The sequence below is a fragment of the Plectropomus leopardus genome, chromosome 2, assembly GCF_008729295.1.
Source record: "Plectropomus leopardus isolate mb chromosome 2, YSFRI_Pleo_2.0, whole genome shotgun sequence".
In the NCBI taxonomy this organism is placed as follows: domain Eukaryota; kingdom Metazoa; phylum Chordata; class Actinopteri; order Perciformes; family Serranidae; genus Plectropomus; species Plectropomus leopardus.
The window spans coordinates 29,477,553-29,503,013 of record NC_056464.1 but is presented as its reverse complement, the minus strand read 5'-3'; the positions used below and the strand labels follow the sequence as shown (position 1 = coordinate 29,503,013).

Genomic DNA, 25,461 nt, shown 5'->3' with positions numbered 1-25,461 from the left:
CCTAATAAAAGAGTCCAAATATAAATTCTACCTTTGTAAAAAGTATGATGATCAGTTTGTTTTGACTCAGTTTTTAGAGACACGTTGATTCAACTGATTTTGGAAAATGTAGTTTCTGTTGCTGTTGAACTGTAATGCATTAGACAGACAGGTGTTTCTGTTATTTTGTCCACTCTGTTAATATCAATAAGGGCTAAATAACAGAAACATCTCTGTGTAATGTGATGTACTGTAGGTTGCATTAGTAGCAGCTTGCATAAACTGTGAAACAGTACACTTCATGTTAGCTTTTTTTTCATGCACACATCAACTTAGACAGAGAGGAGTTTGATGGTTTTATTGTGTTAAATCATTTATTGCACAGCATATGTCATATATGTAAAATCATATGTACCCGGTCTTGTTTGACAAGAGATATGAAAATGTTTTCTGGCAACAACCATTTGCTTATAGATCTTCACACAAAATGTGACAGCAGATAATTTAGAGGTAATACATGAACGTGTCTGAGACAGCAACACCTAACAGATGTGTCAGTTTTATTTTGCTCATGTGTACAGGCAAATATATTGAATAGCTAATTTTAAAGCTTATTTTGGCCTTTTCAATTCGCACTATTTTAGGCCAATGGTTCCCAACCTGGTGGGCTGGATTAAATTAAAGTCCCTTTCTACAGGAAAAAAAATTCACCGAAATCTGACTTTTGCACCAGAAAAGGTTAGAATCTGCATTTATTCCCGGCACAAATGACTCTGCAGCAGTGGTGGAATATAATTAAGTACATTCACTCAAGTACTTTATTTAAGTGTGAATTTGAGGTACTTGTACTTTAAATTTAAACTTTTTATGCTACTTTATTCTTTTACTCCACTACATTTTTAGAGGGAAATATTGTACCTTTTACTTCACTACATTTATCTGACAGCCAGAGTTACTTAACAAATCAAATGTTTTGCATAAAAAACATAAGGGTTTCTAAAATATGTTTGTTATGAATTAAATTACCAAAGAGTTTATACAAGCACAGCTGCGACAGTTGAATCAATCAGTCAATTCACAGAAAATTGCAAACTATTTTGAGATACATTTAAGTATTTTTCAGGTGCCTGGGATGGGTTTTATTCCGATTTGGTTAATAATTTTGAGCTTTCTTCTTTTTTAGTAGATAAAAACAATTGTATACTTTTACTTTTTGTACTTTAAGTACAGTTTCCTGATTATACTCACTTTTACTAAAATAAAATTTTCAATGCAGGGCTTTTTTTGTTAGTATATTTACTGATCTGAATACTCCTTCCATCACTGCTCTGCAGTAATCACCGGTATTTATCAGCTCCTGCAGTTTATTACCAAAGAAAAAAAACCCAATAAAAATCTGCCATACAGAGTCACGTTCTTCTCTGTGTAGTTAAATTTTGTGTAGTTTTACCTCTTCAGGCCTGTACATACTATTTAAATAAAATTGTCTGAATGTAAAAAATCATTCAGAACAGTTCACAACACAACACACGCAGCCTGTGATGAGAGGTCACAAGTAGACATGGCTTTATATTAAAGGGACACAAAGCCAAACAGTTTGGGAACCACAGTTTTAGACAACGCTTACCCATCATGCACAGCTCAAGCAGTCACCTACTAAACCTTCACTTACAACATACATACAAACCAGACCAATGCTGTATCTGCAAGACTTTCCTAAGTTTTCATCCTTTTTTGCCATCTTTTACAGAAAGACGCCCCACATTCACTTTGCATCTGCTAAGAAGCAAGCAGCCATTAAAACTCAGCTTGATTGCAGCTGTATGACATACACACCTGTGACATTCACAAACAGCAGGTGTGAAAAATAATTAGCTTCTGTGCTTACAGCGTGGTCCTTATATAAACATCAGTTCACTCAGAAATGGAAAAAAACAGTCATTAAAAGTTTAACATTCAGCTGAAATGATTTAAACGTTTAGAGGATAATACTGGACATAAGTTTTAAATTCCTTATTGTCAGCAAATCCCATGAAAACACCAGACCAAGTCTTTGTCCGTCTCTCAATACTTTATTACTTACCCGTCTTTGGCTCTCAGCTCAGTTTTTTCCTATCAGGTCACACATGTATACTGATTAAATGAAATAATAGATTTTTAAAGCTAAATAATTCCCAAATGAACTGGGCACTGTAATTCTCAGCAAATGTAACCAGGAGGATAATGTCAGTTTCTGCATGTGTACACTGTTTTTTAAATTATTATACAGTCAGTTTACTAATGTGATTTGTATATGTTACATTTTTCCTAAACTCAAAATATGCCCTTTGACATTTTAATTCTCACATTACACATCTTTTTTTACCTCAAAATTTTATCCGGTAAGTTTTGTTTATCCAGCCCTTAATATTTACTCTTATATGGATTAGTTTTTATTGCAAATTTTGGCTTTTAGCACATCTTCTGTAGAAAATGTCCCCGCATTTCATTGCACATGTTGAAAATATGAAAATGTGACGAATAAATCTTTGAAACTTGATCTAGAATCTTGAAATAGTGCATCTGATGGGAACTATTTTCATCTGCTGATTTGCTACTAAGTATTTTCAGCAACAGGATCATATCTGTGGGACAGACTCTACAGCAGTGATATTCAGTTTATCTGTTAGAGTGCAGGGTGGTCCGCCTGCCACACTAGGATTTTTTTATTGTACTTTGAATGTAGATATGGTTTCAGAGTGCATAAAAACCATCAAAATAGAGCTATTTTTAATTACAATTTCAAAAAAGTGCCTACTGAGGATCCCTAGGACACCCCATCAGAGCCCCTGGGCAAAGCAAGTTAAATATTCCCGCTCAACAGTGTCCAAATTCATTGTAATAAAGTGACGGGGGTCTCTGTTGTGGAGACTTTGGTAACAGACTGTATTTGTAATCAGGATCAATTCATTGTTAGTTTGTCTATTTTATGGAATCTATTGACAATAGGAAACTTAAAGTTTAAATAAAAATGTCCATCTCACTTCAGGCTGAAAATCACTTTGCAAACATCTACCTTTACACGCTGTATTGTAACTTGAAAATCAATGCATACACTGAGACATCAGAAGTAATAAATAGCAGATATATTTTTATGGATGGACCCAAGTGAAAGTGTTTGGAAATGACTCTTCTTTCTTGTTAAGAGAATAATTGTCAGGCGTCATCTTGAGAAGGATTCTTCTTCACGTACTGCCGCAGGTACTGGATGGCCGACAGTGCGCTCACATTTGCTAGGAGAGCTGAACAAGAATTCATTAAAGGTTACTTTGAAGAACTGGATGTAGTTCACCAAGTCCTACAATGCTCCTCATGTTCAATACTTAAAGCCCATGGAAACGTGGGTTCAAATATTAAAGGTATACACTAGAAGAAGGCTCTTCTTATGGCAATCCAGCAACATTTTTGGGAAACATGCTTTCAAAAAATTACTGTTTTATCTACCTTGCTCTCAAACTTGAGGCAAACTGTGCAAAATATAGTTTGAGTTTTTCAATCTTCTAACACCAACCAACTAAACTCCCGTTTCCAGGATAATTGAAATGCGCTCTTGCACTTCAGAACATAAACTTTGTCTATATGCACTGACAATTTCTCATGAATGCCTGATTAGTACTGCACAACTCTCAGTTGAGACGATGAGGAAGCAAAACGTCTCACTTCTTTGGTACTTCAAGCAGCAGCTTAGGAAAAAAATGTCTTTAATATTTCAATTTCTTTTTTATTTATATATTTTCTTTATAGATTAATTATCTTGACATAGTGGTGCAGTATACATGTAAGTATTTTTTAAAGAAAATGTATATTCTCTGTAATTCTCTCTGTAATTATTTATGAAGCGTCCAGCACTCAAAAATTGAACAAAAAAAAAAAAAAAAAACCCAACTGTTGTTAGTTTTTAAATCCAGTTTTGCTAAACTAATTAGTGCGCAGAAATATGTGACAACACCTTTCAGGAAGAAGCTGACTGAGAAAATATGTTTTTAGGGCCTTCAATGTGTTATAGACACCAGATTTTAGCTGAATATCAATGCAAGGAGATTCATACCTGCTTTCCAGGCATCAGCAGCCTCTGGATCAGAGGATTTTAACACCCAGGAGGCAAAAGCAATACAGACCAAACACATGTCTGACTGCTTCAGTGTGGAGAAGATGCCCTCTCGTCCTTAAAGAGACATAAACATGCAAAAAAAACGTTTTTTTAATTTGTGGTCCCTCTTCGGGTTTGCTCTCTTTATATCCAGTGATGTGTATGTGCTCAGACTTACTTGTCTGTATAGCTTCCAAAACCCTCTGCTGCAGAGCGAGCTCTCCAAACAACTGAGAAGGAGTCAAAGAGACCCGCCTCTCGGTGAGCACTGTCACTGGTGGATCCGCACACTTGATGGTGATTTTTTCAGCCTCAGCTGGGAACACCACTGCACCAGATTTCCCGCACCAGATGCTACCTTTGTCGGGGAAGCGAACCTTCCTCATCAAACTTTTCCAACTGTAGAATCCATATGGGGCCGCTGCCCTACAGTCACCGCCCTGGAGGAAAGAGCGAGACACAATTCTGATTGGAGAGATGTCCTCCTCTTCCCCGCAGTCCGCACTCATGAAAACATAGCCCGGATTTGGGAATGTGAGTTCTCTGACGGTGGGGTGAGAACAAGAGAAAATGGGGATGGGTTTCTCCACGCTGCGTGGGTAATCTTGGAGGGAGAAGAATGATGTTTCATCTCTGAATGTACAAAGAGTGTAGTCAAAGACAGGAGCCACTGAGATGTCCTCTGGATTGTAGACGGCGACACACCAGGAGTCACTCTTTGTTGTATCCTCTCTGAAAAAGTTTTCAAACACTTCAGGGAAGGATATCTGATAATGTTCATCTAGAAAAGGTGCATATATGAGTGTTCCAAGATTGTCGCTTGCTTTGAAAACAACGTTTCCCTCCAGAGATGGACAACTGCTCAGAAACATACTGCTCTCATCATTTCTAAGAGGCTCCTGCAGAGATAAATCCTTTTTATTAAGTGCTTGTACGTTGTGCATGCTTTTGCTTTTTTTAATCTGTCTCTGCAAAGAAAGCTTACTTGCATTTGAGTCCTCATCTTCAAAACATTTCCTTTCATAGTCCTCTGAAGGAACAGGCGTCTCCTTTCCGTCAGAGCTTGTGGACTCCTCTTCCTCGTGTGCAAAGAAAGGAGAGTCACTCGTGTTTCTTTTGCTTTGAGGGTCAGGACTCGGGTTCCTGCTGGTGCCGAGAAACTGCCAGTACTCTTCCTCAAAATCAGAGGTGGAAAACTCACAGCTTGAACGATCAGGCTTGGATTCATCAGGCTGTGTGAAATAGTCGGAGTCAGCAGTGTCAGATGCATCCATCAGACCACCATCGGACGAATTAAACTCCACAGTGTCCACAGAGGAGCTGTGATCGTCTGCGATTGGTGTGACTGTTTCCCTGGGAGGTGTCCTTCTCCCCATCCTGAGCTGCAAAATGTCATTTATCGTCAATTTTTCCATTTCATCCCAAAACGCTGAAATGGCATACACAGGTCGAGTGTGGCCCGCGGCTTCGGCGTATGTTTCGGGGCTGTTGGCCACAGAGCAAGGTGTTACAGTTAAATCAGGAATGGGGGGACACTGATCTCCTGAAGAGCTGCCAGATGCCTGAAGATTAACTTCATGTTTTTGGAGTACAGGTGCATCTGAGAGCGGCGTGCTGTGTGTGTCGTTATCACATGTGGAGTCTGGCGTTTTGTCAGCACTTTGGCCAACAGATGGAAATGTTAGGTTGGGCTCAACGTCAGTGCTTTCATGACCTTCAGAGTCAGGAGCTGTGACGTTGCAGGAGAGAGTGCTGTTACAAGGATGCACTGGTCTGTCCGCTGTATCTGCAGCGTTGGTGAACAGATCGCTGTTTTCTGTCAGAGAAAAAGACTGCTGGTGTGCGACGAGAAGATGCTGAAGTTCCTCCATTGATTCGGTAGCTGACAGATAGCTTTCAGAATCAAAACTGTGAGAGGAGAGGAACTCGACGGCGTCTTCAAGCTCGTCAGACTCCACACTGTCTGTCCGTGATGGTTCTTTGGGTGTAAATGTGTCGTCGGGCGTTGCTGCAGAGGTGCTCGGGTCTTGTTTGTTTCCCTCTGTCGTTGGCTCACTGATGTAGTTTTGGGGAAAATAAGACATCACCAGTTTTTCTGACATATCGTCTTCTTCACCAGACATTTGCGATGAATCTGAAATGACTCCCATCTGAACGCTCTCAGGATCTTCTTCAGCACTTGGACTACCTCCTGATTTTTGGTTTGCTTGTTTGACAGACTCTGCATCTCCCTCATTATCTTTCATTATCTCTAACTTTAACCCATTTTCATGTGATCTCTCCTGCCCAGGTCTGCACACGTTATCATCCTTACAAGGTTTTTTTTGTCTTCGTTTTTTTTTCACAGAGGCGCCGCGTACTCGCTGTCTTGCAGGACTGTCGTTCACGGTCACAAACCAGCGCTCTTTTTCTGCTCTTAAAACGACACCCTTAACGCCCTCACAGCTCACAGCTCTGTCTGCGGTGTGCGGTTCGTTCACATTTAGCTCTGTTTGGTTCCAAGAAAGCGGGTCAGGTTCCTGTATGGATTTGAGTTCACTCTCCGTTTGCACACCCCCATCTTTTTTCAGCTTTGATGATTCTGCATCTGAAGACTGGACATTTAGTTGCTCAGTTTGCAGTGTTGTTTCGTTTTGTGCCTCCTCTGTGATGAGCTCCACTGTGCTGACGATGCTTTCTTCAGGATGAACCAGGCGTATCTCCTCTTTTGTTGTAAGATCATCTTCTCCTGAGCCACTCTGAATAATCTGCACCGATATATACTTTACACAACCTGTGCAGTTCTCTTCCTCTATGCAGAGTTGTGCAGAACTCTGATCCTGCTGGCCCGTACCAAACACTAAACTTGAGTTTCCCAAATCCTCTGAATCACTTGAGCTGTCGGGGCAGGCGAGCGAGGGCTGCAGCCAACCACACTCCTCGCTCTCCTCACAGAAGGTCGTCCAGTCATACTCTGAAATGTGTATACTGTGATCCAAATCATCCATTTCGATAACTCACATGCTTTTCAATCTGAAAAAAAAGAAAACATAAAGAAGATCAGTGTTAGAAGGTTGAAAATGTATGTATTTTGCATGAAATATGATAAACTGTTGCAAGTCTCGAGTTACTGTGATAAGAATCAAGACAGTTGAGTCTTTGCTATAAGTCAAGCAAGTCACATGTTGCATGAAATTTGATGATCTGATCAACTGGTGAACATTTGACCAGCCGATAGTTAATAAGTTAACAATAAGATAAACATTCCCCTTTTGTCATCAGATTCTTCATTTATTGATATTCATTGCATTGTGTAGAAATGCAAAAAGTCATTCTCAAAATAATGAACAACAATTTACACAATCCATGTCTAAAAGACAAAACAGTAGTAATAATAATAATAATAATAACTCCACTCCACTTAAAGGGCCATCGGCCCAGAATGTTTTATCAGTAGCCCAGGATCTAAATATGTAGACTATATATATATGTTTCAAAAATAAAAAAAATCCCCAATAATAATAATAAAATAATAATAATAATAATAATAATAATAATAATAAATTAATAATAATAATGATGATAATAATAAAAACTCCCAGATCTCATAATCTGCCATTCTGTTCAGGTTCTGTTTTTACTCAGTACTAATAAACAGAGGTGCACAAAGTACACAACTCTCTTACTTTAATAAACATATAGATTCTCCTGATTAAATATTCCTCCAATACAAATGAAAGTTGCTGAGTCAAATTAAGTAAAAGTACTGAAGTACTTGCAATAAAAATGCCTGTTAGAGCCATTTTCTAGCAAGCCCTACAATTTCCTTTTTTTAAAAATCACTTAAATGCATCACCTGGCCTGGCATCTGCTCTGATTAAAGACAGGTGTGCTGAAATGAGTCGACTGTGGAGGACACCACCAGGATAAAGTCTACAACCGCCGTGTGTTTAGTTTAAGTTCTGTTTATTCTGGGGAGTGTTTGTTTGGGTTTTTTATTTCGCTTTGACGCAACAGTCAGAAAAATCAGTTAATAGCTTCACTCAGCAACTTTCCACACCTCCTTCAGCTCAGTCAGCTCTTAAACCATCTGAAGCAGCCTGGATCATCAAACAGTGAGTAACAAAACAAACACAACCAGTTGATCATGTTTACCGCTATGACAGCTTGGGGTTTATTTAGGACTTAATTAGAGGCCACAAAAATACCCAGTCATATTTATGGTTTTATCAGGATCCCCAGTACCTGATGCATAGATCATCTATTCTTCCCGGGTCGACACAAAAATTTTGTAAAAGACATGACATGACAACAGATTAAACACTTACAGACAAAACAAGCAATTGCGGTATTGAAATCATAAGAGTATATGCAAAATTGCTTGATCTCATAGATATTGTAGCCATTTGTCGGCAAACATCAAAATAAAAGTTAAAATAAATAAATAAAAAATCAATCGGTCTCTGCGCACCATGAGCATGTATGCAGGCAAAAGAGCTGCAATGTCCATTCAAAGTTATTGCGGTTATTTTTTATTTATTTAGTCACGAACAAGCAAGCAAACATTTCTTGCTGTGCTTTAAAACAAACAAAAAGCATTTTGCCCACCCAGGTGCATGCTGGTCCTACCTGCCTACCTATCTCTTTACCCAATTCACTACCAAAACAAAATAAAATACTAATTATGCAGAAACTAAATATGGTAAACTAAATATTAATAATAATAATGATAATAATAATAATTATAACAATAACAACAAAACAAATAACAAGAGAACATGTTAGTATACATTAAATTCATCAGGACTAAATGTACATAATGTCAAATCTTAACATATTACTGTAAAAAAAAAAACAAAAAAAAAAACTGTTCAGTTACAAGTGTAGGGCTGTGAGGTGCTGCTTTACTTGTTTTAAATGTTGCTTGAGCGTGCTTTTATTCAAAATCAATCAATTTAAAAAAAAAAAAAAGCATATATATTGTTTAAAAAAAATATCATCTTTCAAGTCATTTTTCTCTAGTCATTCACCAAGTCAAAGTTAAGCCGAGTCTTTAAGCAATGTTAGTCAAGCAAGTCCTCAAATTTGCGAGTCTGACTTAGGTCAAGTCATGTGACCCGAGTCCCTCACCTGTGTTGCTGGGTATCCCCGCAAGTTCAAGTTCAATCAACACATTGGAGTTAAATATAGAGCGTGCATTTGTATGAGGCTTAACATTGCTGTAATCAGCTGTCATTATTAACCCTCTGTGCAGAACGTAAACAGACTCCTGCTTTAGTTCAAAGCCTGAAAGGTGAAGAGCTCAGAGGGCAGCAAAGCAACACCGGAGCGTCGTGGTCACAAGATCCATAACAGACCCCAAAATACTCTGATCACATGACCTGATATGAAAAATTCAGCTGTGAAATGTCAGGGCAAAACAAACTGCATCAGCTTAACAAACATGCTGAGTGTGCGTCATTGATGCAATGCAATATAAACATCAAAATCTGATCTTAACTTAAAATTGCTTCATTTCCTATCATTCTTTTTTTTATTTAATCAAAAAAACACGTTTTTAGTGTTGTTTCAGCTGCAGGTTAAGAGCTTTTCACTATTTTTCAGCTGTCATTAGGATCACTCAGACCTTGTTTCAACTGCTCACAAGCGTCAAAGTCATTAAAGGTCTCGTCTACATTATTATTACATTGTCAACATGAAGCATACAGCCACATTCATGCTAATGTGTTCCTCAAAGAGAACCAACCTGTAGCAGAAGGACGAAGTGTCCAGTTTTGAAGGTACTTTCTCCCTGCAGGGACATTTCTGCTCTGATGTCCGTCTGTCCTTGTGTATGTCAGACTGAGGCCTTGCACTCAACTGTTAAAAATAGAGTAGTACGTCCAGTCACATGTAGCTGCAAACGTCCGTCCCCCTTCTACCAGAGCCATGACATTTCAGTACCCTAAAATACAAGCCCTCTCACAGTTATTAGAGGTGAGATGAGATCAGTAATCAATTCCATTATCAACATGATAGAGGTTCAAGGACACATTTAATGGATATTTTAGAAATATATAGGGCATTTATTCAAAATGACATTAGCAAATGTCGTCTGTTCTGTGAAGTCATGCATATTTATATTTTTTTCAAATTTATGTATATCAGATTTTTTTTCTCCCTCAAAATATTTGGTTTTATTATCCCAAAACTTTGCAGCGTCATTACAGTCCCAGTAAGCAAAGAGTTTTTAACATTTTGCTCTAGTCTCAAGTCTTTAATACACAAAACACGCTCAAACCTTTTGAGATCAATAACATGATTGTTGTATTGTGGAGTTTCCCCAGCTGTAGCACATAATGGAAACCTTGGTAACCTGAGTAATTTGGCTCGATCTCTTTCAAAAACACAGGCGAACGTTACAAGTTCTGAATTAAATGAAAATGACCAGAAATTTAGCAAAACAAGGAAAGAAAAATATAAACAAACAAACAAACTAATCAGAAAAAAAGGAAAGCAAAAACAAATAAATATAGATAAGATAATCCTTTATTGATCCCCAGAGGGGAAATTCAAGTTTTGCAGCAGTACATGGTAAAGGGTAAAGGTCAAATAGAATAACATACAATAGATAACAATAACATATAATAGATCAAGATCAATATACTGTACAAATATTAATATACTGGACAAAAAATACAAATCAAATAAAAAGTAGAGCTACAAATAAAAATAGAGTTACTATATATATATATATATATATATATATATATATATTGGAACATTTCTTACCAAGTTTTTCACTACCTTTTTCCCCATGTTTTTGAAAGAAAATGCATTGACGTGCGTTAACATGCTCTGGGTTCAAAGGTTTAATTGCTTGTGAAAGGTGTCTGAAAGCAGCACAAAAGTTAAGTCAAGTTAAAGTTTAGGAAAGAGGTCAGATGTCAGGTTAAGGTGAGATATCCGAAACAACTGGCTCCAAACAGGAAAAGGGACTTGCAGAGGGGGGACTGAAAATGTCACACACCACTCTTATACTGGTCCATTTCAATCTTACATTTTTAATTTTTAAAAATATGAAAAAAAAGGGTAGTCTTTTAAGCCAAATCATTTAGTGTATGTTATAATTTGCTAAAATAATAATCAAATCAATGATTTACTTTACATCAGATAAGAAACTGGGATGGTTAAAGTTATTAATATATCTAGTTTTTTTAATGGTGACAAATATACAAAAACATGTTTTTTTTTTTACAAAAAAGTATTAAAATGACAAATAATAGCTTTAACTGAGTAGTACGCATACTTTAATGTTAACATTAAAGATAAATTCAATAGTCTACCTTTATTTTTGATTCATTTATTTGCCTGTCTGGTAGGACTCCATTTGATAAACTCAACAAATAATAAATTCTTGTCTTTTAAATAGTGGGCCGAGATTTATTATTAGCAGCAGGAATCACAGAAAAACATAAAAGAATTTATCTTTGAATAATACGAAGTGTAATTAGTGTCACAAAAAGTGCACAGAGGAAAACAGTGATTATGGAAAGGTGCTTTATTTCTCCAAACATTTACACACATCCTCAGAACATTCTTCATGGCACTGAAAGTAGAATATATACATTATTACAAAAACAATACATCATCTGTATAAAACAATATGTACACATTTTCAGCTTAGGGTTGTCTGTACAACGGCAAACACATTAAGCAAAAAAAAGGGGGAATTTTCATGGAATGATGGCTGCCTTTTTATCTGGTTCACTACATGTTGCTTCACATTTACTGAAGACGGAGAGGGCTTTAAACCGCTTTAGTGTAGTCGAGATATAAAAACTATATATAATTAAATACAATGTAGCAAATAAAACTTGGACATCTAGCCTTGTGTCAGGATTGTGTACAGTAAAGGCCACTGGATATTATAATTCAGTTAATCATCACATCATGACTAAATGTTTTCTGGCTGCATTTAAAGCCCATAATGGCACAGTAATCACAGTAATGGCACACAGTAAACGCCACCTTCGTCAGACAACATTTGGCAAAAGTTAATAGTAGTCAAGTACATTTCACTGTGCAACTATAATGTTGCCATCAATACAATAACAACAACAAAAAAATCTCAATCACACCTGATGGCAACAAGATGTTTCAGCTATTTCTTTAAAAAAAAAATAGGGTCAAACTTTAGCAGATGACCTCAGACAAATAAAGTGCACGAGGATTTAGTAATTTTATGTTTGGTGAGAAAAATATGTTAGACTTTACATCTACTTTTTGGAATAAAATTGGCATTTTAAAGATGGAAAAAACAAGATTTTGCTATTGAAATAGCGTCACCTCTTTCATGTTGGACTGGGTCTGTCATGGAATGCAGTTCATGATGCATGACTTGTGCAATACATTCACCTTGGTTAAGCTCACAAACAACATAAATAAATACAAACACAATAATAAAAACACATAAAGCAATCAAACAATCATTCAGAAAGCGCTTACAGTAACGCTCTGTAAAATGTCCCTATCCACCAGAAGAACTCTACAGCTATTAGTCACATTATTTACTATTTTGGTCTGATTTTAATCAGTAAAACTCAGTGCACACTTCATGGATGCAAATAAATATCACACATGTAAAAAAAAAAAAAAAAACTAATAAGCTAACACAGACTAATATCAGATGTCACTGGGCTGTCACTTTGTCCCCCCCCCCCCCCAAAAAAAGACTGTTATTCAACTTAGTCACTGGCTTCATAATTCTTTGCTTTAAAGGAATAGTTTGACAATTCGAGAAATGTACTTATTTTCTTGCAGAGAGTTTTATAAGAACATTGACACCATGTAGCCAGCAGCTTTTTAGCTTAGCAAAATCCACCTACCAGCATCTCTAAAGCACAATAATTAACACATTACATCTTATTTAAAGGAGCAATTCATCCTTAAATCCAAAATACATATTCTTCCTCTTACTTTTAGCGCTATTTATCAAACCAGCCTGTTTTGGTGTGAGTCCCCTGGTGTGAGATATCAGCTGTGGTGACATCTGACTTCTCTCCAATTTTCTGGAACTAGATGGCATTCAGCTTATGGTGCTCAAAGCGCCAAAATAAGTACATTTGAAAAACTCAACAGCAATGTCTCTTTCCAGATATTATGACCCGATTATTGTTAAAAATCCACAGACCTTACTGTGAGCAGTTTCAAATAGGAACTATTTTTTCCCAACCAAACTACACCCACCAACCGTATCACTGTGCAGCAGAAAGCGTGCGTCTACTCATGGATGAGAGGCTCGTGACAGTGTCGTCCTCTGTTGATATATTATATAACATTGATATTGACTATTCAGTCTTCAAATATAATTTTTTGGGCTATTTGAGCACCACAAACTGAGCGCCATCTAATTCCATTATACTGGAGACAAAGCAGACATCTCCAGCATTCTGCAACTCGCACCAAAACGACAAAATGTGTATGTTTCATTTTGGGATGAACTGTGCCTTTAAGCTGAACAAAAACCAAAGTGGAAAAACAATAATTCACTGGAATAGTCCAGCCTGTACATCAAAAGAAACATATGTGTTAATTAGTGAACTGTAGAGCTTTTGCAAAATTTTAACTATTCCTTTGACAGACAGGTCCACATTTTCATGAAACCCACCATTTCAAGTTATCGCACCTGAACAGACACTTTAAACAGCAGATAAAACAGCTTTATAACAGTGATTAGACTTAAAAACAAAAGGAACGATCCTGAAGTGCTGCATGAGTGGGAGGAAAACACGAACCCAACTACCATGCTTCAAATTTACAGAGAAATACTGAAACTATTTTTTTCTGGGAAAATCAAGTTATCATGTGGAAAAAAAAATATATGTCAGAGACTTTGGCAGGTTATTTACCAGATACTTTTTCACTATTAAAAAGAGAAAAAGTAACAGCCCTAGTGACAAGAGTGCAGCAGAAGCAGCTACAGTTAAATATGGCCACCTACGTATGAGTCTTTCTTCACACTGCTGAGCCTTCACATGATTAGAAAATCTTTCCTGAGCGTTCTCTGTCCTACCTCCTCCTCCTCCTCCTCCTCCTCCTCCTCCTCCTCCTCCTCCTCCTACACATTATAATCTTGGGTGGTGGATGTGGTGGGCACTGTGGCGCTGTTCAGTGTTGATGTTGCAGAGGGCCGCTCCCTTCTGACATATCTCGGCTTCCTCACTTCAAAGCAAACACAAACAAAAGGGAACATATAATCACCATAAACAAGAGGAGACAGAGGAGACAGAGGAGACACTGGAGACATTGCACTCTGTCATACCCTCTTTATCTTTTTGTTTTGCGCTTTTAACAGTGTTCCCACACATGGTCAAGAACCCAAATCTCTTTTTTTTCTTTGCCCCACGTGCCCAGAATTTTTTAAACATAACACAACTCTTTTTTTTAAACATCATTTCAGCATACCCACTAATTAGTTCATGGACTTCTTTAAATTTGAAAATCCAATGATAATTTCTGTTCTTACAGATTCTGGTTGTGATGATTTGTGTCATTTTGGTTATTTTTTTTAAAAGCAAACATGCCCTTCTTCTAACACTCCTCGCCAACGTTGCCAAACACTCGCGTGTCTTGTTTTGACTGCTCTGCATTTCTCAAAAGCTTCACATAATCTTACAACCTGTTCAGCGAGGTCACTGTATCATAACAGGTAGTTTGCAGATTAAGACAATGAAGTCGTCTTACCTGTCGAGGAGGGGATCATGACAGCCTAGGGGAAAGGAAAAACAGAAATTATAACCATCCCTCTGAGACGTGTGAGAGAGAGAAGTGTCTTTGTACTTCAAGAGATCACTGCTGAGGCTACAATAAATACATTCAGTCTCTACACAAGGCTCCAAATGCACTGCATTGTGATTGGCTATGAACAAAAAATAAAATGGACTTACTGTCTCACTTGGTTGGAATATGAAGGCTGTAAAAGTGCACACAATATTTTACATTTCAGTTTGACTGAAAGCATTGCAGTAAAATTGTGTTTTCCATGTTATCGAAGCACTTCCACGCTTTATAATAATAATTTTAATGGCTGTGGTGGGTAATTAGCTGCGTAGTGCTCACCCTTGTTGCGGCGGTAAAAGATGCCTGGGAGCCGATTGGAGCGTTTGAGGTAGAAAAAGGAGGCGACAGAGAGGATCAGGAACAGGCTGATCAGCAGTGTTCCCAGAAGAAGAGAGGCTGCCACACCTGGCCCTCCTGCTCAGAAACATTAACACAAAACAGGAAGCAACTGATGAGATCTTGGTGCTGCGGATATTTACTCTTGTATGATACACTGCTCGTTACCTATGAGCATGCGTAATACTCTATTATCCATCTTAGGGCTGGGGTAAGCACAAATCTGGAACAGGCCCAAAAAAAAGAAAAAATGATGGCAGAAATTGAAACTCCAGCCTCCTCCTGTAGCCGTCCCCTCTCCGTCCCAAGTCCCTCCCACCAGACGACCATGGGCACATGCACGCAAATCATACAGTAACCCACCGCTTCCTGTACATTCATTTTATCTTTTTACATTGAACGGTTGCGTGCAGCGCAGTCATACAGCTCAATCTTGCAATTGCGAAGAATTAGCTAACTGAGTCCTTTCGCCTCGCTCCGCTGTTAACTGCTTTCCTGCAATGAGACCGACAGCAGCTTGGGAGACGGTCCTTAAGTCAGCAGCTGTCGCTACTTGAATTTTGCAAGTGCAAACCCCCAGCGTCAAGTGTCACAGCGAGCTGGTGGCCAGTGGCGACGCTGAATCTAACCTGTGTACCTGCAGCAACAGTAAGTTTGCTGATCTGGCAGGGAGCTGGGGTTTGCACTGGCTGGATTCGGGTTGCTGCAGCCACTGACTGGGGGGGGGGGGGTCTGTCTCCGGAGCTGCTGGTGGTGGTCTGTAGCAGGTGGCAGGTGGTCTGTAGTGATGGGGAGTGAGGCGGGGGACACACTGTGATTCAAGGGTCTATCTGACATAAGCTACCTTAGTGCTGCCCCTTGAAAGTCGGAGGCTCAAATCATCAGTCAAGGACTCATCAGTTGACTGAGACTGCTTCAAGTCGATCAGTAGTTTTCTGGGCGGTGTACTTTGGGGGATATTTTGGTCCCCAGATTTTGCGGAGTGAGTGCATCTGCTTTTGTAGATCAGCCATTAGGAATGCCCTAATTTATTTTTTTTTATTTATTTATTTTTATTTCCTAATAATTCAGACCTGTAGACAGTTACAGTCAAGACCAAGAAAAAATATTATTCATAGATAAGGAAATAAGTAAATAAGTAAATCAGTTGATAATGACAGTGGATTTGATAGCTTACCAATTTTAGGAATGACAGTAGTTACGGTTGTGTGATTTTTCCTCTCCACTGTATAGTCTAGTGAGCACAAAAAAAGGGCAAGATGAAAAAAAACATGCTACAATGCAACATTCAGATTTCTGCTTACAAACAGACAGTTCTCCGTCCTTACTGTAGGTGCAGATTGTTATGTTCTCCAAATCCACAGCTGCTGAGTCACAGAATATGCAAACAGTGTTGCTGTTCTCAAGAACACGCAAAAAGCACCCTGAAGAAGCCAAAACAAGAACACATTTCACTGCTTTTGCCCTTTGATATGCATGTGCTGAGAAATCATTAGTTTCACCCTGCAATTAAATAGACATGAGAAAAGACTGAACATGAAAAATGTTTATGCTTTTACCATTTTTTCTACATTAATTTCTTGATAAACTGTATTCATGGCATGTTGCTGGTACTCACCAGGAGATTTTGCCAAACTAATTCAGTTTTAAATTTACCACTTCAAAATGAACAAAAAACAAAGAGGTTGTTTTCTTTTTTTTACACGTTGCCAATGATAAAAGCACCATGTGGCACAGGGATTTTTACAGGCTGTTTCTGTCCTTTCGCTGTCTTTCTGGGTTTTTTCAAGGGTCTTTCTGAATGATAATATTAGTTCTGTATTACTGTGATACAGTGAAACCGCAATTTTTTTGAGAAAGTTATCAAATTGTGAAAATCTCATACTGTTGTAACCTTTGTGCAAATTTAATCAGAGCTGTCTGAAAACATCTGCATTACCTGGTTCACAGTGGGTGTCATTTGAACACGAATTGTTGGCTCTCTGTTTCTCGCCGCAGCACTCGAGTGAGTTCTGATGTAAAGCCTACAGACAGAACAACACGTGAACAAATCGGTGAACGTGGCTTACATCGGCCCTTAGGCTGAGACACATCTACTTTTTTTTTTTTACCTTAGTCACAGGTGTCTCTGGTCTGATCAGAATCACAGTTGCAGCCAAGACCAGAAGGAATGACAGAGCCATATTCAAACCCTGAAAGATCAAACAGTATCAGATTCACATCAGTGACTCTGACGAGGCACACTGAAGCACAAATACCGATCAAACAAAACAGTATTTAACTGGCTGGATATTTATCTAATAAATAAACCTTATCATCAGGAAAACCATAATAATTCAGCTGTTTACGACTGAACAAAATGTAATCACAAAGGTTGTATATCAAGCTTTTTGGTGTCTCATACTGATTAAAAATTGGTATCATGGGCATCACATACTTGTGATTTGAATCCAAACTTTGACAATTATTGCCTCTATTTAATTTGGACAAAGTTCTTGTAAGGTTAAAAGTATGTTGACAGCATTTAATATTTTATGGCTGCCTGTAAATAAAAAAGGGCATTTGTATTAAAAAAAAATACTTATTTCTCAACACAACTGAGACCAAAACTGGAGCATCTATCTTGCTGATTCTGCACTGGTTTAAAAAAAATCAACAAATTGAACCCATCCCTTAGGGACTGTACTATATTTAGCAGAGGAAGGGGCGGCTTTGTTGTTTGTATGTGTTTTTTTGTGACCTTTCCTGAAACTACATAATTTTTCCTTGAGCCTCACTGAGTGACTGGTGGAAAATATATGACCCTCCCTCCACCATAACTTATCTGTTAGATTTTAAAAACCCTTTGATGTTTAAAAGTTTAAAGTTGATGATGAAATCTTGGAGATTAAAAAAGCCTTGATTTTTTATTTATGCCATGCATTCTGGTTAGTTCATGCAATGTATTTGGAAATAAATGTAGATAAGACATGTAGAATAAAATGATTTTAATGAAATATTACTTCTTTTTTGATGAAAGGGTTCCTCCAACACAATGTGGTCAATGCCTGTCAGAAATGTGAAAATCCAAAGATAATTTCTGTTTTTACAATTTATGGCTATAATAATTAATGTAATTTTGGTTTTTTTTTTTTTTTTATTTTTAAAAAACCCTTCCAAACCAGCATGTTTTCTTTAAAAAATCAGCTGTAAAATAAAAATAAAATAGAACCATGAAGTTGTGTGCCCCTCCCCTGAGCCAAAATAAAAAAAACACCCAAAATATTTGACATGCCTCCCCCTTTTTGCACCACCCCTTCCCTCTCAGAAAGAAGGAACAGTCCCTTTTCACGTTTTGTGTCCTTCCACATGTCACGAAACAGTGTAACACAATAAGGACTTTAGGTGTCCAAATTTGTCTCCTAGAAAGACAAAGTCTATTGCAGGAACACTCAACTTGCTTTGCCTGGGGGCCACTTTTGCAGAATGACAGGAGGGGCCACTCACAGCAGCTTCATAAGTGTTTCTAGGATTTTAAGACATATCTAGAACTTTTGCACATTTCTCAGATTTTAGGATGTTTCTAGGATTTTAGGAAATTTCTCCAATTTTAGGGCATTTCCAGGATTACAGTATGTTTCTAGGATTATAGGACCTTTTTTGGATTTCAGAACGTTTCTAGAAGTTTAAGACTTCTCTAGAATTTTAGGACCTTTCCACGATTATAGGGCATTTCTAGGATTTTAGGACATTAGGAGCTTGGCTAGGACCTCTGTCAGGGGTGCAAGGCATTCTCCACTGGCACCTTTTTGATGAACTAGCTCTATTTTAATGCTGTTTTTGCACCTCATGTATACCATAAGTACAAAAATAATTCCCTTTGTGTATCAATTTTTTTTTAAAGTTTTTAACAGAAAATGATTCAGGGGCCATCGGGCACCTTGTTGGGAGCTAGATTTGGGCCGTAAATTGAGTATCACTGGTGTATTGTAACTGCCTTTACTTGGCTCATATTATAAATTTAACAAGTGAAAATTACCTCCTGTCTGAGGAGGTCACACATGTTTGATATTGATCAGAGCTGCATCCAAACTATACAGATAAGTCACACACAACCGCAAGAATTAAAACATACTCACGGCTTAATTTCTAATGCAACATAATTTAAAGGGTAAAGCGTTAAGCAAATTTAATGTCTCAGAAAACGGCATGAAATGTGCTCACGTCAGTTGAGTCACACAGGAAACAACCAAGGTGTTTAGCTAGCTAGCACCTGTCACTGGGATGAAGTTAAATCGCGATTGCGTCCGCAGTCAGAGCTAAAGCACCTATGTCAGCGTTGGAGAAGAAGATTTGCAGATCTATTTACATCTGTTATACATTATCGGGTTGTGTTTGCAATCACAGACTGAGCAGCTGCACATCACAAAAAGTTAACTCACCAGCCAAACGCCAGGCTCTGGCCTGACCAAACTGCTCGGTGTGGTTTGATCAGCGTCGGGTCAGGTCCGCCACACAGGTCCGATCAGAAAATCACCCACAATTTGGACAGATTTGTCTTCAACACACCTTCAGACACACAGACTGTCCTACAGTGCGTAGTTCATAGCTATGTGCTTTCATTTAGCATGGATACTTCCGGGTCCAATTTTTCAAAATAAAATCCTGTCCTTGTTTATGCTTCATCAACACCCCCTTCTTGAAAAAGTCTAAATAAAATAAAACAAAATAAAACAAATAAAAATACAAATTAAGATTCAAATTACTTTTACAATATACTACACCAATAACTAATAATAGATATAATTATAATGATAATATTGATAAATATTTGCAGACTGCATAAAGATTATAGGGGTCAAACTTTTTTTATTTGAGTAAAAACAGTCAAACATTTAAAACCTTTTTGATTGTGCTGTTAGGACACTGATTTCCAGAATAAATATTATAAACATTAAATGTGTAAGATCAGCAAATACTGAAAATGTTACATTTAAGTGTTCTATGAGAATTTAAAAAGTTTTATGGAAAAAAATCCTTACTATTTTGTTTTCCAATTTTATATATACTTGAAATAAACCCCTAATTCTGGAATAGCCCATAAATATATATTTGCTGAAAAAATAAATGTTGATAGAGCCAGACAATAAACAATTTAAAAAATCTCAAAAACAAAAAACCCTTGTCATGTTTGTTTTGATTTTACTTATCCAACGGCCCCTGAATGCAGCCTGGAGGTCACGCGGCGGGTGATTTAAATCCTCGCGAGCGCACTGCCGGCCGTGTTTTCGACGCTCCCTTCCGCTGTAGTTACAACGTTATGCTAACTGTGAGTCTATTTAAAAACATTTAGTCGCTTTTTAATCCATGTAAACTGTTGTACACGACTAAACTTAAGCTGACGAGCATGTGGTTGAGGTCTGACAGGATTTTCAAGCCAAACAGTTCGCGAAATCTTTGGTTTAAATTGATTTCATGTTAATTAAAGTTAGTTAGTAAAGCCCGTTCTGGATTAGCATTAATGCTAATTAACGCTCTCTCGCAATACATCTGTCAGCAGCTGAACTGATGATCAAGACATATCTTAGCTTGTTACAGTTGTTGCTAATGTTTTATTTTTACAAACAGGTGTTCAAACGCAATGAATCATATGAGGAGCATAAAAGAAATGCTGAGCATCCCCACTGGAAGCAGGTTTGTTACATTAACTTTGCGACTTAACCTCGATCGAAAACAGTTCTCTTTTGCAAGCTATTTAACCCTTGGTTAATTGATTTGTTTGACGATGAAAACATGGGGTAAACGGCAGTGACCAACTTGGAAAGAAATGTCCTGCACATTGCAAGAAATTAGTAAAAGGTAACAAGAAAATAACCTGAAAATAAATTACATTAATTATTATAATTTTATATTTAAAAATTATTCTATAGGGAATAATGCGTACATAGATATTTTTTTAATCTCTCTTTAAACTAATTTTTGCTATTTTTTGTGCCATGCCTTCTCCCCTTGTTTTTGAAAGAAATCAAACCAATTTGCTCAAGTTTTAAAGAGTTAAAGTATCACAGTCTAAAAGATTTCACACCTTTTTGAACATCAACCCCCTTTATTTGTGTGTGTATGTGTGTGATTTCTGCAAACATATTTTCTCTGTTGTTGAACTAACAAATTGTGTGTTAATGTTTTCTTTCATCATTCAAACAATCAACAGAAATGTGTCTACCAGCGGCTACTCCAGTTTCACAGACTCTCAGGTTTTCTTTGGGTCTCAGTTTTGGCAGGAAAATTCTCAAGGCAATTCTCAAGATATGAGTATGTCATCCAGGGCCTCCCAACAAAGTTCACAAGAGGTGAGATTTATCAATGTCATATTCTAAATCAGGGGTATCCAAACTTTTTAGAAAGGGGGCCAGATTAGATAATGTGGAAATACCTGGCCAATTGTCTCTTCATGTGAGATATTTAAAAAAAAATCGTATACAAATGACACAAATGCAACTGTTTGATTTTTTTAAGTGAAAACTTACACATCTTTCCACTGTTTCTTAAAGAAGCAGCCCTTGTTTCCGACTTTAAGTTTTTTGACGTGGCCATGTCTGCTATTCAACAGCAAATATCTGGCGTTAGGTGACCGTTTGTTTGCTTCTTCACAGTCTACTTATAAAAACACACAAGTTTTGCCTACATAGTTCCTACTTGGCGCATGTCTGGTCAATATGAAGTCAATGAAAATAAATGTTAAGCAATCTTGCTTGATTAACCAATATTGCACTATTACACTATTAACCAATAGTATACCAATAGTAGTATATGAACACTATTAACCAATAGTGTTCATCATATAGTATATTTTGAAAGACAAGCTAAGGTCCATGTAAAATTGGTTGGACTTTGGACATGACTGTTCACCTCTGAGTTAATGGCATGATTATTTACACGAAGGTTAAACTCTAAATGCTGATGGGGGGTATCAGCAAATGTGTTGTTCTGCTAGAAAAGTCACAAAGACCAAGTGATACTATTTATGGGCAGGATTCCCACAGATCATTTAAGTCTTAAAAGGCATTGACTTCCTAAAAGTAAGACCTTAATTGGCTTTAAAATGTCTCAAATAAGTCTTTAAAAAATGAATTTTTCAAAGCAAACCAAGTTGATACTTTAATGGTAGTATTATGTGTTAATTGTTTTACATGTTTCCCTCTAGAATGTTTTACTTTTTTTTTCAGCATTTGAAGTATATTATTTAACTTTTTAACTTCACCTAAGAAATTGTGTTTATGTCACAGCAAATATTTTTCAAAACTGTCTCTAACCCTAAGTTATTGATTCGGCTCATGTTTTTTGCCTTCGATTTTGTTTTTTTGCAAAATTAGTCAAAGTTTCATTGCAGTAAGTCTTAAAAAATCATAAATTTAAGTTGCCTTAAACTGTAGAAACCCTGTCTTGGGCTGCCACCATTTGGCTTTTGGTCCTTTAGTAACATAACATAACAACTTAACATTATGAAGATCTAGATAGATGAAATTAACCAACCATTTTAATCACAACACATGAGATGGTTGTGGGTTTTGGCAATATGACATATATACTCTGAGACATCATAAATGTTTTATTAAGCAGGCAGGAGTGGCGACACAGAAGCTCTGCAATGCACTGCTGTGGACGGGGTTAACAACAACAAAGCATATTTCCGCCACTTAAAAAAATGTCCCAATTAAAAAAAATCAATATGACTTTACGTTGACACTATTGAGAATATTTTCACTGTTTTCATTTTCCAGTGGCTTAAAAAATGTTTTGTTGCTGTCCCCGTCCACCACGGTGCATTACTTTGTGTCTGTGTCCATAGTCTTACAGCCTTTTCAAACTGGGGTCATTCCAAAAGACATCTACTGTAGGTGATACACCGACTATAGATAAGTTGCCTCATACAACCGTTGTTAAAAAATCAGAACTATACCTTATAAATGGGCCATCATGATTTCATGTAGTAATTCAGGAGATCACATGTGTCTTTGAATAAATTGTTTTCTATTTGGCGGTTAACAATTATGGAAAACTTAAACACAAAACTTACTACTTACATAATCTGAGTGAGGATTAATACAATTGTATGCACTCATCATAGTTCTTTGTCTTTCTTTTCTTTCATTTAGGGAAGTGACCCAAAGTTTACAAGCAATTATCATGCAAAACCTCTCCTGTTTGGAGATTTAAAAGACAAGAGCAAAGCTTTTGGATTACTGGATAAATTTGAAGATGACAGGAAAAGGGCTAAAGAAAAATCTGACAGGTACTTTTCTGTATTAACAACATAACATGCAACTCACCCTGAATTTATAAATATAAGATTTTTAAAAAATAAACAAACATATGCCTAATTCACTTCTTGTTACATGTGTTCATGTGCTTTAACAGTGATATTTTAGCCAAAGAGTGTAATCATTTTCGGGAAACTCTCAACAATGTAAGTGTGGGAGTCCTTTCTGTTGCTTTTTAATTATTCAGCTCCTCTTTATGGATGAAACAAGTTAAAAAATGCTTCCATGTTTTTCAGATCCAACAACTGGTCGCTGGTACAGAGAGAAATGCTGCTGTGTGCCAAACGGTCCTCCAAAAATTTGACAATTTTGCATCAACAAGTAAGTTTACTAATTTGCTGATATACATTTGGACTTGCTCTCTGCATACTGAAGATGCGGTTAACTTAGTAAATAAAAAAAGGCAGTGAGTATTAGTAATTTATTATTGCCATTAGAGGGTGCTATTTGCCCAAAGATTAAACATTTGTCACACACATATACAGTCTATGGTCACACATAATCTTTAACTTTGAAAAATTACTATATGGTTCAATACATTTTTTAAAAAATGTTTTGCTTTTCAGTGCATGAAAAGAGATGCAGATTTTTTTTAATGTGCATTTTAATCTTTTCATTCATTCATCCCAGTGCAAAGTAATCTGAACAGTCTTCAGAGTGACATTTCCCAGCAGTTTGAGACTTTGCTGAATAAAGTGATCTCCCACGAAGAGATGATGGCTAAACTGGAGGACGGGGTGCAAAAGGTGAATAGTATATAAGTAGCTTAAGCTCATGATTGCTGCAGTTTCAATGAGGTGAAAGTAGATTTTGTGTAATATTTTTTTCTGCTTAGTTATCAGAATAACTGTAGATTTTTGCCATTTAGAGTGGGCCCCCCTCTGCAGAAGTTTGTTCAAACCTGCAGAGCTTGAAGAGTAGTCTGGAGTGTCAGAGAGAGGAGCAGGAGAGACAACGAAACCTGCTTGAAGAGGGTCTGAAGCTGCTCAACACCTTTGTCTCAGAGCACTCAGCCAAATCAAGCTCTGAGAGAGTGACAGACAGTGCCATCCAGACGTCACCAGAGCCAGATCAGCCATCCTACGACATCCTGCAGGACAACAAGCTTGAAAGCACACAGCTTACGCGTAAGTCATACAACCTTGAACACAATCAGGCTGAAGTTTCCCATCAGGATCGCAGCTGCATCACAGGAAAGAGGAAATTCCCTCTGAGTGGCCATAAGAGGTTAAAAAAGAGGGCACTGGTGCTCTCACAGAGAAGCAAGCGCACTGTCACAGATGAAAACCGTAAACCTCTCATAAACTGTGACAAAAATCTGAATGTTCCGACGCCTCTCTCTGAGTGTCGTGATCCAAACACGGTAACCGGCCAGAACAGCCTTAACACACAGTGTCAGATACCCACAAAAAAGGAGGTGAGATCCATTGCTGAGGGATGTCTCATCACCCCTCTCAGCTCCTGGTCTCAGGATAGCAACAGCTCTGAATGCCTCCCAGGGGTCGAGTCCATCTTAGAGAAAGTCTCAGCTGAGTCCAAGACAGACAGAACCCCAGAGAAACATGAAGGCCTCTGGCAGTTGTTTAACATGGATTGCGATTTTGGTTTTGGCTTTTAGAGGATGAGTTAATAAGTCAAAAGAGTGAAGAATCAGCATTCTTATATTTGGAGTAAAAGCCAGACATTTTTGTTATATTTATCACTTGTGACCTATGTTATATGAGTTAGAGTTATTCTGTTTTTTAACAAATAAATATGTAAATATTTTTTTGTGCTAAAGTTGTGGTGGACAAGCCATGGAGTGGTGTAAACAAAGTACTAATGACAAGTGCGTTTAGAACAAACTAACCTACAAAAACACAAATAGAAAAGTTTTTCTAGAGATGGAGAAAAATATAACACTTAAGTTTTTTTCTT

The 25,461-nt window shown here is 37.4% G+C and overlaps 3 protein-coding genes across 3 annotated transcripts; 1 reads left to right on the top strand and 2 right to left on the bottom strand.

The window, feature by feature from the left end:
- Nucleotides 1–1,695: 1,695 nt before the first annotated feature.
- Nucleotides 1,696–7,111, bottom strand: LOC121950948 (PPARGC1 and ESRR induced regulator, muscle 1). Its single transcript, XM_042497088.1, has 3 exons — nt 4,287–7,111; nt 4,067–4,183; nt 1,696–3,260 (listed from the first exon to the last, which is right to left on the bottom strand). The coding sequence occupies exons 1-3, from the start codon at nt 7,093–7,095 to the stop codon at nt 3,175–3,177; spliced, it is 3,012 nt and encodes a 1,003-aa protein (XP_042353022.1). The 5' UTR covers nt 7,096–7,111; the 3' UTR covers nt 1,696–3,174.
- A 930-nt stretch (nt 7,112–8,041) lies between these two features.
- Nucleotides 8,042–25,433, top strand: LOC121961325 (interactor of HORMAD1 protein 1). Its single transcript, XM_042511274.1, has 6 exons — nt 8,042–8,202; nt 20,852–20,917; nt 21,435–21,573; nt 23,781–23,865; nt 24,175–24,290; nt 24,413–25,433. Exons 2-6 carry the CDS (start codon nt 20,865–20,867, stop codon nt 25,160–25,162), a joined length of 1,143 nt encoding a protein of 380 aa, XP_042367208.1. The 5' UTR covers nt 8,042–8,202; nt 20,852–20,864; the 3' UTR covers nt 25,163–25,433.
- On the bottom strand, nt 14,158–19,837 carry c2h1orf159 (chromosome 2 C1orf159 homolog). The gene is made up of 9 exons (XM_042511286.1): nt 19,666–19,837; nt 17,356–17,436; nt 17,184–17,268; nt 16,573–16,668; nt 16,422–16,478; nt 15,188–15,322; nt 15,016–15,041; nt 14,813–14,837; nt 14,158–14,290 (listed from the first exon to the last, which is right to left on the bottom strand). Exons 2-9 carry the CDS (start codon nt 17,425–17,427, stop codon nt 14,187–14,189), a joined length of 600 nt encoding a protein of 199 aa, XP_042367220.1. The 5' UTR covers nt 17,428–17,436; nt 19,666–19,837; the 3' UTR covers nt 14,158–14,186.
- Nucleotides 25,434–25,461: the final 28 nt, after the last annotated feature.